The sequence below is a fragment of the Danio rerio genome, chromosome 6 (genome assembly GCF_049306965.1).
Source record: "Danio rerio strain Tuebingen ecotype United States chromosome 6, GRCz12tu, whole genome shotgun sequence".
NCBI lineage: Eukaryota > Metazoa > Chordata > Actinopteri > Cypriniformes > Danionidae > Danio > Danio rerio.
The window spans coordinates 8,300,133-8,314,416 of record NC_133181.1 but is presented as its reverse complement, the minus strand read 5'-3'; the positions used below and the strand labels follow the sequence as shown (position 1 = coordinate 8,314,416).

The window sequence follows — 14,284 nt, the reverse complement described above, 5'->3', positions numbered from 1 at the left end:
TCTTCTTAATATGGTCTTCTCTCATGGGTCGCTATTATATGTAGGCTATATATCATTACGGTGTAATGTCTCAGCTGTTTATTTAAAAATGGCGCATCCTTTGTTTTTATTCTCCTGGCTTTGATACCCAAAAAAATGGTACGGTACGGTTCACTTTTTGGTACATTTTGACAGTGGAAACGGACATAAAAAGCATACCGGACCGTATCGTACCACTCAGTGGAAACAGACCATAAGTCTCTGAGCACTAACAGTTCCTTTGTATAATTAGCATTTCGTGTGTGTGTGTGTGTGTGTGTGTGTGTGTGTGTATTGCCTATTCTCATTGAATCGCTGAATGCCTCCTTTAAACAAAAGTCGTTTGTTAAACGACTAAATGTAAATGTAAATTTTTACAAAAGCAACACAATTACATTTTCAAGCCATTTCAAGCACTTCATCCAAAATCCAAGCACTTTACAAAGCATTATGTGTTTAATATAAGCAGTGTGTTTTGGTGATAGTGTGTATGTTTCGAGTTGGATATCTCACTGTCTTTAAGAAGAAGACATCCGAATGCTGTGATAGTCACAAACACAGAGCACATCCCATCCAAACGCACCGCAAACCAGCGTGAAGTGGTCAAGAACAGGAACCAGGCCTCTGTAGAAGCAAACGTAACATTTCAGGCAACACATTTACAACATTAAGAGTTAGTCCTGGAAGTAACTGACCTGAATGCAGATCCTGGTGAGCATCAAATGTTTGCTGAAACCTTTCCTCCGCTTTAAAAGCACGAATGGTCCACAGGCCTTGCAGTGAGGAGGACAGATGGGAGAAAACAGGACTTCGAGCTGTAGAAATAAAAGCATTAATACACAATCTTACAGGACGTACAGCAAATATGCTCTGAGGAATCATTACTGGTGGCAATGAAAGGAGAAAACTGGATATGCTTACTGGTGGATTCGATGCGCTTGACGTCTCGAGATGTCCGCAGGAAGTAGCGGCGCAGGAACAGGAAGCAAATCAACAGGGGAAGAACAGGGATCAGAATCCAAGGGATGACAGAAGATGCAACAGCAATCACGCCGACAATTTGCAGAAACACCTGTCACGTAAAAACAAAAATAAATAAAAAATAACCACAAATAAAATTAATAAATAATAAAAAAAAGAGAGAGGAAGAGATGTCAGGGTTATTATGGCTGGATAAAACTAACACTAAAAAGAAAAGTTTGGATTTGAAAAAAAAAATGTTGAAACAGAATCAGTTAAAAAAGTTCAAGTACTTTATTTCAGCTAGCTTCCAGGGAAATTTTTATTTATTTAATGTTTAAATTTAGTTTTGCTTTTCTTGTATTACAATTTAAAAATGCAAATTACCATAATTAGACAAACAACAAATAAAAATTGCAAATATTAAATGGCAAAAAAGACAAACTTAAAAAAACTTTAAAATTACAATAAAATAAAAAATAATTCAAAACATTAAATAAATTATATCAATTAATATGTGAAAATGACACAACCGAGATATAATACAAATATAATTAGTAAATTAGCAAAAATACTAAACTATAAAAGCAAAAAACTATTTTAATCATTAATTTAAATATATCAGTTACTGCATTATAATGACATAACTAAGATATAATAATACAAATATTATACATTATTTACAAATGTGAAAAAGGCAAAAAATAAAAAATAAAAATGAAAGCAAAAAATATATAGAATTCAAAACATTAATTTAAATATATCAGTTATTCTATGATAATGACATAACTGAGATAAACACATAATACAAATATTATAAATGTAGTTAATTACAAATGTTAAAATCAGGTTTTTGATCATGTTGAAAAATGTGTCCAATTGGTTATTTACAGGCTGCCAATTTCAAAAATTTCTTATGAAAATTATAATTATTTATTTAAAAATTAAGAAGAAAAAAACATAAGAAACATTGTCATACTACTGAACTGGAACTGTACTGCAAAATGAAAAACTGAGAAACAAACAAAAAAAAAAAATAATTTTTCTGATATTTACATCTGAATTTTCTTTCATTTTCAAACAGTAAACATTCCCACTTGACTCTGTATTCTTTTACAAGCACACAGTTCCTGATATTCAATATGAAAATATCTCAGTCAATCCAGCAGGTCATGTTCAATACAATTAAATGGCATTTAGTATACAATCAGATATTCACACTAAGCCATATGGTAATACAGGATTTATTTAGATCTTATGTACAGCCACAAAGTGTCCTCTAAATGGGAAATGAGCTGTAGAAACCCTGCGTCAGAGTGGTTTTACTGCTGTCTCATTAAACACACTTTGTGGCTTTGGTTGCTTCTTTTAACCACAAACATTTGACAAAGAAGCTGGAAGGGTGCCATTACAGCATGACTCGACACTTTCTGAACCAGATCTCACTCTAATCACCCATAATCCCTAAAACCATGTTAACAACTTAAGGTCAGTGTGCGAATGACCACAGACTACAGAGGAACACAACCTGACAAAAGCATTTCTGTGCTGGTGATTTTGGGAATTGCTCTGTAGAAGAGCCTCAAGAACGTCAGAGCGAGCTTTTCTTCCTGTGTGAGCTTCTTTTAGGAAACCACTCTGGTCTCTTTGTCATTGTGGTCATGTTCAGGTAACGAATATCAGAATACTGAGCACTGTGTATGGTTTCGTGAAATTAACAAATTATAATTAAATAAATGAATACAATTATTAATTTCCAGTCGCAATGCGAGTTTTCATTTGAAATTCTTAATTATGTGGCAAAACAAACAATGTGCTAGGGCTGGGCACTATTGCAAAAAACAAAAAATTATCGCAATATGTTTCATATCATTCAATAACGATGATTATTGAATTTTTTTCACAATACAATTAGGAATATTAGGATTTTTTGTTAATAACTACTTTAAGTTACCAACATTACTAAGGCAATTAGTTTTACAAGTCAAAAACTAAAATATTTAAACAATATATCTGATCTCTTTATATAATAAAATTAACATTAATGTTAAAGAGACTCTTAAACTTGATCAGTACAATATTACAATGTGTGTGCAATGGTAAAGCCTAAATACTGAGCAATCTTTAAGATGTGAATAATGATACAGTAAAGGAACCGAGCATCATTATTCAAATACATATTGCACCATTACACATTGTGAAGTTGAATGACTACATCAGCTCTATGCTAAAAAATCTTTCAGGGCGGGAGCTAGTAGCTGGGATGCACAAGAAAAGAAACCAAAAAGCCACTCTGGCAACATCCTTACACCCTTTTTAGTTTACAATCTCCTCACTGCTGCTATACACCACTCAGTTTTGCACATGTTGTTGTTCTGACCTAAAGTGACAAGCGTGCACATGGATTCCTTGACCATTTACAATGGACTTTGTGCCCGCGCTCCCCTGGCATCTCTCTTAACTAGGTGACCATCAACTATTTTCTCAGAGGATGACAAGTTTATGGAGAAAATTAAAAACCGCTGCAGTGTTTGAGTGCAGGTAATTAGTCTGCTGTTATTACTAAAATGTACCTATTCCATACAAAGTGTGAAGCAGATTGGTTAGTTCTACTTACATGAATCATGGTGCGCTTGCGGCATTCAGAAAAGTTAAGATTTTTTTTAACTAGGTGTTGCTGGAAAATGCACGTGGTTCACGTGCTTGCCGATTGCACAACATGTGCACGTCGCTCCCATATTGTTCTGTCGCATGCCTCCATTGGAAACTTACACACCAAACTTGCTTCCAAAGCACTGCTTCCTAGGCGAGCGCTCAGCAGCCACTTTTACGTCCCATTCACATGGGGCTTCAGCGTCAACGCTTGACTGAAGGCGTGTCTGAAGTTGGGGTTGAAGCAATCGTCATAGAAGCGTCAGCCAATGAAATTCAGTCAGCAATAAGCCACTGTCTAGCTGGTGTATTTGCATACAGCGATCTGATTGGCTGACGCTTCCATCTGTGCTTGAAAAGTTGAACTAGCCCCAACTTCTGCAGCGATTAACGCCTCTGAAGCGGCGCCGACGGATCCACAATGCAGTTTGGCAACGCCTGACGTCACCCATTCAAAGTAACTAGGAAGCATTGACGCTGAAGCCCCGTGTGAATGGGGCATTAATATAACTTTAGCGCTTCATACTGAAACTTCATCTTTTATTTCTACGATATTGACAATGGTGTTTGGTCAGAAAACATTGATACCGATTCAAAATCTGCGAAATCAATTTGGCATGTCGGCATTTGTCCTTACTAAAGTAATTTAGTAAATAAAGAAAAGATTCACACAGCTTCTCCTACCGCAGCAAATTCCATTTTTACTTTTGATATTTGGCGCCAGTTAATCAGGAAGTGACGATTTTGTTCTCTTTGACTTTACTTGAGCGATGCTAAAAGCCACACACTGGTATGGTTCAACAACACATGCTGACTTTGCTCTGTGCCGCTTAAAGAGAGAGAGGACTGTGGGAAAGCCAAAGCGACTACAGAGTTTTCTCATCCTAAAAGAGAACAAGAAGGATCTGCTGCCCCACACAATGAAAAGCTCCTTAAATGAAAGACTATTGTACTTCCCCTCCGACTGTCAAGTTCCAGACAATGGCGCTCTGAGCACATAAAGTGATGCCTGTCAGCCACTTATTGACCACATTGTCATTTGCCAGGGAAAAAGCCACAATATGTTGTTGGTCTACAACACTTGGTTTACCAGAGCGAATAATGCACATGGCCACAAGTGATGGGTGCTCTAATACAGCAAACATCAGCTGTGTGCATATTATATGGTTTATTCAGCAGATGCTATGCTACAAAACATACCTGGATGAAATCCACAAATGTCCACGGAAGTAAGGAGTCAAGGTGGCCGATGTCCTTGGAGAAGCGGTTGAGGATTCTTCCTGAAATTAAAAAAGGAAAAAGCCATTGAGCCAACAAAACATTTTCATTTTTCCAAGCAGGGGAGAAGGCTTTTATTTGTTTTGATATACATTTTTGAAGTAAAGTTATGTTTGTGACAACAGAAACTTATGCTTTTTTGTTAGAAGGAAGTTGCTAGGCAACAGAGACACGCATATTTAAAGTCACAGGGACAAGTATCACACAGTGAAATAAATGTATGCGATACAGCATAATTGAATGCTATAGTAATTAAAAGGTAAAATACTCAAAGCTCTTTTGTATTTTGAAATTTTAATTAAAAGTTAGAAAGAAATAAACACACATTTAGGAAAAGTCAGGGTATTATGGATATGTGTGTTTTATTTCAACAAAGTTATTAAATTGCTACAATCTAACTTAATAAATATAGTTATAACTATAGCATATAACTATAATTTATAACTAATAATAATAAAATTATTAAATTATTTTTAAAAAAGGTCAAAATGACCACCTCAGTAGTTCTAGTGTTAAAATATTGTCAGAACTTTATTCTTAAAATAAAGATTATGGATGTTATCTTTCGAACTTGTTATAAAAAGTTTTTCACGGCACTGATTATGCTGTTTTATTATTAAGTTAAAAGTTATGTTTTTGAGAACAGAAACTTTATAAACTTTTATAAATTAAGATTTCAACTATTTAAAGTCCAGGGGAAAAGTATCAGACACTAAAAAAGTATGCAGCCATTTTGAATGCTATGGTAATTAAAAGGTAGAAATACTCAGCTCATAGCTGTCTGTTTCTAACTTTAATAAAACAACAATGTTAGAAAGAAACAGAGCAATCATACTAAAATGTACAAATGAGATTTTACTAATTTATATGAATTAGCCACTAAACCAAAAAGTTATGAATTGCCGTGAGATTGTGTTGTTCAAAACATTCAGATCTTTTCTCTTCAAATACAGAATACTGATGTTATCTTTTAAACTTTTACTATAAAAATCAAGTTTGACAAGTTTATGATTTTTAACTGTGGATTGCTGTAGCAAAGTAATGTTTTAAGACTCTGATGAGTAATCTTGTCACAAATTAACAAATAACTTTTTTCAGTAAGATCAGTCAATTTTTTTTAAGCTTTCAAATGATGTATGGTTTTTCATGACTCCGTTACATTTGGACTACAATATAACGGTTTAAAATACACAAGTGAAAAAGCTCCCACAAGTTGAATAGTGACAGTAAATGTCTTTTAATCTATTACTCCATGTAACTCCAAAAAACAGTAGTAACTCCAAAAAACAATAGTAAATTACGCATTTAAGTCTTTGGCCTTTCCAATATATTGTAGGTCACGATTAGATGATGAATGGTCATAATCACTGTTTAACCGTTAACTGAACGGGTGCATTTTTAACCAATTAATGGTATCAGTTGAATAATTAAAAACTATATATTTAAAGTTTTGCTGCATCAGGGGCCGATCACAGTAAACACGCTTTTTGCGTTGAGGGGGCATCTTTTGAATGGTTTACTAACGACCGTGAGTGTTTTGCGGCGTCCTACACGCCTTGCGTTTTTGCCGTTGTATGCTGTGTGCTCGCAGTTGAAATAAAGTAAACTCTGAGTGGAAAAAGCGTACGCCAGTAGTGTATTTTTCATTCTTTAATCAAATGAAAGCAGAGGCAGGGTTTCCATTGATTAAATACATATTTTCTGAGGAGTGATTGATTTGGGGTAGCCTGCTATTTTTATTTGACGGAAGAAAAAAAAGATATGATTAGATAAGCAGCATATGCTGGTTCTTAAAAAGGATTCAGTCTAAACTTGTGATTTAGTTGAAAAATATCTAGGGCAAAAATATTTATTTTATTCTTTTCATTTAGTTTATTCTGTTTTTCTATGCTGTTGGAAATGCTGCAGGTGCTTGAAGATGCGCTGTTGTTATGATGGTCTGTATGCTGTTGTTCACATGTTAAAATAAATCAGTATTTTAAAATGCAATATTTAATGTGTCAGACACAAAATAGACATATAAATTATTTATTTTTATTAAATAATCATTTAATATTAATCTGACCAGTTAACCATTAATATTCGGTAAACAAGCAGCGATTGTCGGTTGGTAAAATTAACCGAAATGAGCATCCCTAGATTAGATTATGATTTAATTGCAATGAAGTGAACAGATGGCAGGACAATGAGACAACTAAGGGGTTAATAGTATATTTCAAGGAGGAAAAATATTCTTGGAAGGTCTTATTTGTCACTGGCCAACTGACAAAAGCACCACTAATTAAACAATAAAATCTGAAATGCTGACAGTGTTATGTTTTGTTGCGTTTGTTATCAGTAACAATACCATATTGCCATTTACTGTTTATCTAATTGGTTGGGATAACATTGACCATAAAGGCCTTTAACCTCTGCTTTGAGTGACTTGAGGGATAATAAATGACAGATTAAACACAAATAATGCAAACAAAGGAGAACTCAATCAACAACAGCTCCTGCTGGATAACAGTTGCTCATTTGTCAAGAAGAGATTACGAGTCCCAAAGTCACAGAACTGACAGATATTATAATATAAACGCCCAATAGAGTCAAGCATTCTGTACACCCACAGATTAGGAAAAAAGAAAACAAAATAATACAGACAACAGTAGTAGAAGATCCATCATTATGAGCTTATTCCAACCATAAACATTGCACAAGTGATTTCTAGAGAGCATCTCTCTGTAATGGAGCCTCACATGTTCAGTGCTGATAACAGTATCATGAAAAAAGCCCCAACTGACTCTTCAGCCGCTATAAAACTCTCTAAAAGACTTTTGAGACCTGTAAATGCGTTTTTTGCTGGTGTTATCAACAGCAACACCCCGATAAGAAGACCTCGATGGCACAGAACCCAGATCTGATGTTTGTTCTCTATATGGTGAGTAGAAACTGGAGGATACTGCCCATATCAGGACAGCACCATTATCCACATATAAGTGTGTGTTGTAAATAATAATGATATAGATATTTAGTTTGGAGATATTTTTGATTCGACACAGAATTTATTACACAAACATTGATGCTATAACTGCCATATGTGTATATATGACACTACCTGACAAAAGTCTTGTCGCCTATCCAAGTTTTATGAACAACAAATATGGTATCAGAAGTGGCTTATATGAAAGGCAAAGGCCTCTAGATTATGCTTATTTTACCAAAATTAAATATGATCATGGCTTGATTTTTTGTTATTTGATTAGGACAGTAAGGTCTGACTCTGCTAAGACAAAAGTCTTGTCACTTAACAGTAATAACATACAGTATAGAATATAAAGTCATGCTGCAGTGGAGAAAGATTTAATATTGTGAATGACTCCCATGAGCCTGGAGGACTGCATCCATACATCTCTGCAATGACTCAAATCACCTATTAATAAAGTCATCTGTAACAGCAAAGAAAGCGTTTTTGCAGGACTCCCAGAGTTCATCAAGATTCTTTGGATTCATCTTCAATGCCTCCTCCTTCATTTTACCCCAGACATACTCAATGTCCATGTCTGGGGACTGGGCTGGCCAATTCTGGAGCACCTTGACCTTCTTTGCTTTCTGGAACTTTGATGTGGAGGCTGAGAAGTATGAGAAGGAGCACTTTCCTGCTGAAGAATTTGCCCTCTCCTGTAGTAATGGGCAGCACAAATGTCTTGACACCTCAGGCGGTTGATGTTGCCATTCAACTCTGCAGATCTCTCGCACGCTCCCATACTGAATGTAACCCCAAACCATAATTTTTCCTTCACCAAACTTGATTTCCTTCTCCAAACTTGACAAAAGTGATTTATTGGCTCCATGTGGGTTCCAATAGGTCTTCTGCAGTATGTGTGATAACTGGGATGCAGTTCAACAGATGATTCAAATCTACCTTCTCAACTTTTTCAAATGATCAACTAGAAGTCAAGTTATTATTTGTTGCTCTTACAACTGGGATCGACGACAAGACTTTGTATATTGTATTTTTTCCCCATATTATTAATGAATAATTTTTTTTTTTAATTATTCATTTATTTTAACTTGATGCTATTTCAAGGAGATGCATCTGAATAGGTATTTAGACATATTTACAGATTGTTTATGTCATTTCCAAAACAGTTTGGTTAAACACAATATAAAATGTTCACCCTAAAGATAGAAAATTACAGGTAAATACAGGTTTAAAATGATGTAAAGATGAGTAAATTATATATAAAAAAATCATTGCTAAACGAACAATCACTTTTATTATTAACATAAGAAAACAATCTTCATAATAAATAATCTCAAAATACTGCTTCATATCTTGTAGGTAAAATGTCATTGCAGTAGAAAAAAAAAAAGATTATAAAAGGCAGATGTCCTCACAATACTTCAGGGCTTATCAATATAGATCATCATTTTCCAGAGGTAAGCACAAGAAAAACAAACACACACACACACACACACAAACACACACACACACACACACACACACACACACACACACACACACACACACACACACACACACACACACACTTCCATCAAACACTTCACACTCAGCCCAAAGGCCTGCAGTTTACTCAACACTTCAGAATCAACACTGAAATCTTTGGTAAACATCACTGAAAACACACGAGGTCTATAACCCTTGACATCCTTACTAGGAAAACAAATAGTTTGGAAGTCAACGGTTGCATGTTTTTCAGCATTTTTCAAAATATCTTCTTTTGTGTTCAACAGAAGACTATAACTCAAACAGGTTTGTGTGAAGTGAACAAGTAAAACATTTTCAGTTTAGGGTGAACTATCCCTTTAAAAGAGAGACTTCTCCACTGAACAGTAAACGACAGATGAATTATTCTAGGATCTGCTGCCCTCTGTTGGCCACATTCAACAATCAGCTTAAAAAAACGCACAGGAATGTAAGAAGTCAATGTTTTTGCACTCACCAATGGGATTGATGTCGAAAAAGCGCACTGGTGTCCTCAAGATGCTGTTGAACATGCGGTTGTGAAGCATCTCTGCTGAGCTCACCAGAGCATTGAACATAATTAGACAACGCATGAAGCCGAAGACAATCGTGGCTCCTGTTAAACCTGATTAGGCAGATAAAAAAATACACAAATGTTTATACCACATACAGACCCATGCAGCATGCCTATGTTTGGACTTTTGGGTAAAACTTTTTTTACAGTGTCCTTGTTACACATTCCAAATACAGCTGACGTCAAAATTATTAGCGCTCCTGTGAAATTGTTTATTTTTCAAATATTTCCCAAATGATGTTTAACAGAGCAAGAAAGGTTTCACAGTATTTCCCCAAGTATTTTTTTCTTCTGCAGAAAGTCTTATTTGTTTTATTACAGCTAGAATAAAGCAGTTTTTAATTTTTTAAACCGTTTTAAGGTCAATATTATTGCCCCTTAAGCAATATTTTTTTGATTTGTGTACAGAACAAATGTTATACAATGACTTGCCTAATTACCATAGCCTAGTTAAGCCTTTAAATGTCACTTTAAGCTGAATACTAGTATGTTGAAAAATATCTAGTAAAATTATTAAAATTATTATTAGAAATGAGCTATTAAAAGTATTATGGTTAAGTCGGTCACACACCAGAAGGGCCGCTCGCCGACGAACAGTGTCGCACCACGCAGCACCATGCATTTCAGAATTCTAAACATAGGTTTCTATCAGGGTACACACACCGGTGCCGCAAGTCGGTGGCTGTCTGCGGCACCCAGCCACTACTCAGGACACTGTTCTTATTTCTGCCGCGCCGCAGAATAGTTTAATTTAGAATGTGAATATGCGCGTCTGGTGTGCGATACTTTTACCTTTCATGTGTGTGCCATGTCACGGTGCCGAGCGCTGCATCCGGTGTGTGACCTGCTTTAGAAATGTGTTTAAAAAAATCTTTCCGTTAAACAAAAATTGGGGGACAAAAATACAGGTGGGCTAATAATTTATAGTTATTAGAGCAGACCTGGGCAATTTACAACTGGACTTCTTCGATTAGGCCTTGTGAAAATTTAGCTAATTCAACTGGAAACGGGGCCGTGCAATTTGCAGGTTTTATATAGTTAGTCAAGTTCACGCTCAGGTTAGTTTTTTTGAACAGCTTGTGTGCGCAAACAGGATGTGAGCTGTATGCGATACAACACGCTTGCATTTTTCTGCGCAGTGAGTTGAAAACATCATGTACAAATAAATGTTCAATTTCCTACGCGGACTGATCATTTCCCTTTACAAGACTACAGTGCGTCATCAGGAGCCATGGCTATTGATTTGGACTTGTTTGTATGTTTATTTTTAATCTAAAAAAAACTTTAAGCATTCACTGCCATTATATGAGCCACCGAAGACCACAGATTCTGCTCAAAATCTTATTTAAGGTTTTACTGAGGAAAAAAGATTTCTTGAATGATCTGTGGGTGAGTAAATAAAACGGTAATTTCATTTGTGGTGTTACTGAGTTTTATTGAGTAAGTATTACTGAATACTTTCATGTTTAACTATAAGAAGGACACCATAAATTAAAGTGTGGTAACACTTTATTTTAATAGTCCATTTGAGTATTAGTAGCCTGTCTGCTTATTATCTGCTGATACTGCTCCTTCAACAGAAATTTAACTGCCTATAAGAAATTTTGCAAGTACATGTCTGCTTACCTTAACCCTAACCTAACAGTCTACTTATAATCTAATGAGAATTAGTTAGCATGTAGATGCAATGTAACTTAAATTCAACAAACGGACCATCAAAATAAAGTGTGACCTAAAGTGTAGCCATATTTTGTTGACTTGAGATGAGCAAACCTGCATAGATGCCCAAATAGAAGTTCAGGTCAAGTTGCTGAGTCGTGTTTCCAGCACTGGTATTGTTGGTATTGGTATTGTTGGTATTGTGGTCCAGTTTCTCCTGCTCTGTGGCCCTGCGGATCAAGACATCATGACATCACATTAGACAATCTTAGAGAAAATTACACATGGCTTCAGTTCATGTTTGTGTATCAAAGATTATAAATATAATTAAATATAATATTAATAATGATTGTTATACATAATTTTTGCAATTTTAGAGTGACTTTTTAGAGACACAAACAAGATTTTAAAGTTGCATAATATATAATAGTTTGACTATCAATTTATTAATAAAATAAAATATAACCATTGCCTTTTAGAAAAACCTGCATATACTAGTTTGATTGCAAATCTAAATCATCAGCACTGTTACTCTGATATTGAGTGTGATAGGATGCTCAGAAAAAATTCCAATACACATTTATTATTACTATTATTAATAACATATTCGAATGTGCTGCTTGATAAATTTGATTTATAACTGTATATATGTATATATATATATACACACACACACACACACACACACACACACACACACACACACACACACACACACACACACACACACACACACACACGCACGCATGCATACATGTATATATACATGCATGTATGTATGTATGTGTGTATATATACATGCATACATAATATACACACACACACACACAAACAAATACTTGGCTGCCATACAAGACAAAATTTTTGCAACCTTTAGTGGAGTATCGAATCTTCTTTTAGTATTATTGTCTAAACTAGAAACTTTAATTAAACCAAATATTTCTGGGCAAGGGTCAATTGATACATGCAAAATATTTGAAAAGAAATAAATAATTATTGCCAGAACTTGGTAGGTTTAAAACATGACCAAAACGTGTGTGATTAACTATCTCCACTTCACATCTATTACTATTACTATTATAAAAGGGATTTATAGTTGTGAAAATTTTGCTAATTTAGCTTTTGTCCATTTTGTTCTAAGCGATGGACCACTTTAAAATAAAATATATTTTAAATATATAAATAAAATCCCCCAGACTCCCACTTGTAGTATTTACATGTAGATATACTAAAATTTTCTGTATAAAAGTGTATCCGTATGTACAGGAAAAAATGTGAAGAAACGCCCATTCTCAGCAGTCATATCTGTATCTATATTTGCTTAGTGAGAAAATACATTAAAAGTAATGCAATAGTGAACTTAACATGGAACTGGAAGAGATTGCGCTCAAGATATTAATATTATTAATATTAAAATAAATTATTATTAAAATAAAAATCTCACTCACCAGTACGAAAGCCACCAGTCCTGAAGAATATAAAAAGTCTATGGAGCAGAAAGGAGCATGAGAATGAATTTCTATCTTCAAACAAGAAGTCTTTCAGTAAAACTACCATGTTTTACCTGCGCCAGCAGATTGAGCAGCAAGAGTAAAACCAGCATCACCACGTTTGCTCCGGCTCGAAAATACTTCCAATACATGCGGATGCCGATGTTTCCCTCTGAGCGCAACTCCTCGGCCATAGTGTGCACAGGTTCAGCCTACACAAGACCAATCTCATTACACTTCATTACTTAAATCTTTATGATCAGCCAGTAAATGCCACCAAACCACTAGATGGCGCTATTGATCAACCTTTCCATAGTTTTTCACTTGAATATACAGCATTTTGTTAACATGTTATAACAACACAAATCTGTATTCAGTGTCACGTTCACTAAGAAGTGATTATGTTATGTATATATTCTAATTAGGGCCATCAGTCAAATGACATTTTAATCTAATCTAATCTACACAATGTGGCAATTAATCAATCAAATCAATCCCAAATGCCTATTAATTTGGTTGACTCATTTCTTCTACAGCATGTGATATGTACATAGCTTGCAATAGCTTATAATATTTTAACTGGTTAAAATGAGAAAAAAAACAACAATATTGTGTATTAAACATAACAGACACTTGACTTACTGAACAGTTCAACTTGTACTTGTGTTTTTTGGGATGACAACCCTTTTATGATTTTACACTTATTGGTCATATGATATTGTTTAACTCAAAGATATAACTGCATTCTAATGGCTTCAGTAAGCAGAGAGCTGGTCTTGTTTGTAACCAATAAAAAAGTTGAATTAAATACATTAACACTAATATTTCATAACTAAATCATCTCATTAAGGCAAAATCAGTTTTTTCTTTCCATCTACATGTCAATTTAAAGATTGAGCATTTTATTTTCAACGTAAACATCCAAAATACACTTGTGCTTCTTTTATAACACTTTACTATTTAACGAATGTAGAGTTTATTTATAGCACATACTTTAAAGTCATTCTCTCGTTTTTAAGCCATAAATCTTCACATCAGCAGCTCATTTTATTCATATCTATATTCTGAAATTTTTACAGAGGAGTTTGTTCATATTTAATTTGCCTGATCATTTTATTCTGAAGAAAATTATTTTTTTTCCTGTTGGTTTGGAGTTTTTCATTAATTATAAAGCGATAAAAACAG

The 14,284-nt window shown here is 34.6% G+C and overlaps 1 protein-coding gene across 2 annotated transcripts in view; it reads right to left on the bottom strand.

The window, feature by feature from the left end:
- abcc4 (ATP binding cassette subfamily C member 4 (PEL blood group)) overlaps positions 1-14,284 on the bottom strand; it is a 69,358-nt gene that overhangs the window by 11,715 nt on the left and 43,359 nt on the right. For both annotated transcript variants that reach the window (XR_012407207.1, NM_001007038.2), the window contains exons 16-23: positions 13,174-13,311; positions 13,058-13,095; positions 11,724-11,839; positions 9,855-10,001; positions 4,831-4,910; positions 940-1,090; positions 714-833; positions 532-642 (exon numbers count right to left, since the gene is read on the bottom strand). Coding sequence is in view for 1 of the 2 variants with exons in the window: in NM_001007038.2 (NP_001007039.2) it covers positions 532-642; positions 714-833; positions 940-1,090; positions 4,831-4,910; positions 9,855-10,001; positions 11,724-11,839; positions 13,058-13,095; positions 13,174-13,311 (901 nt within the window). In the remaining variant the exon portion in view is untranslated. The remainder of the gene's footprint in view (positions 1-531; positions 643-713; positions 834-939; positions 1,091-4,830; positions 4,911-9,854; positions 10,002-11,723; positions 11,840-13,057; positions 13,096-13,173; positions 13,312-14,284) is intronic.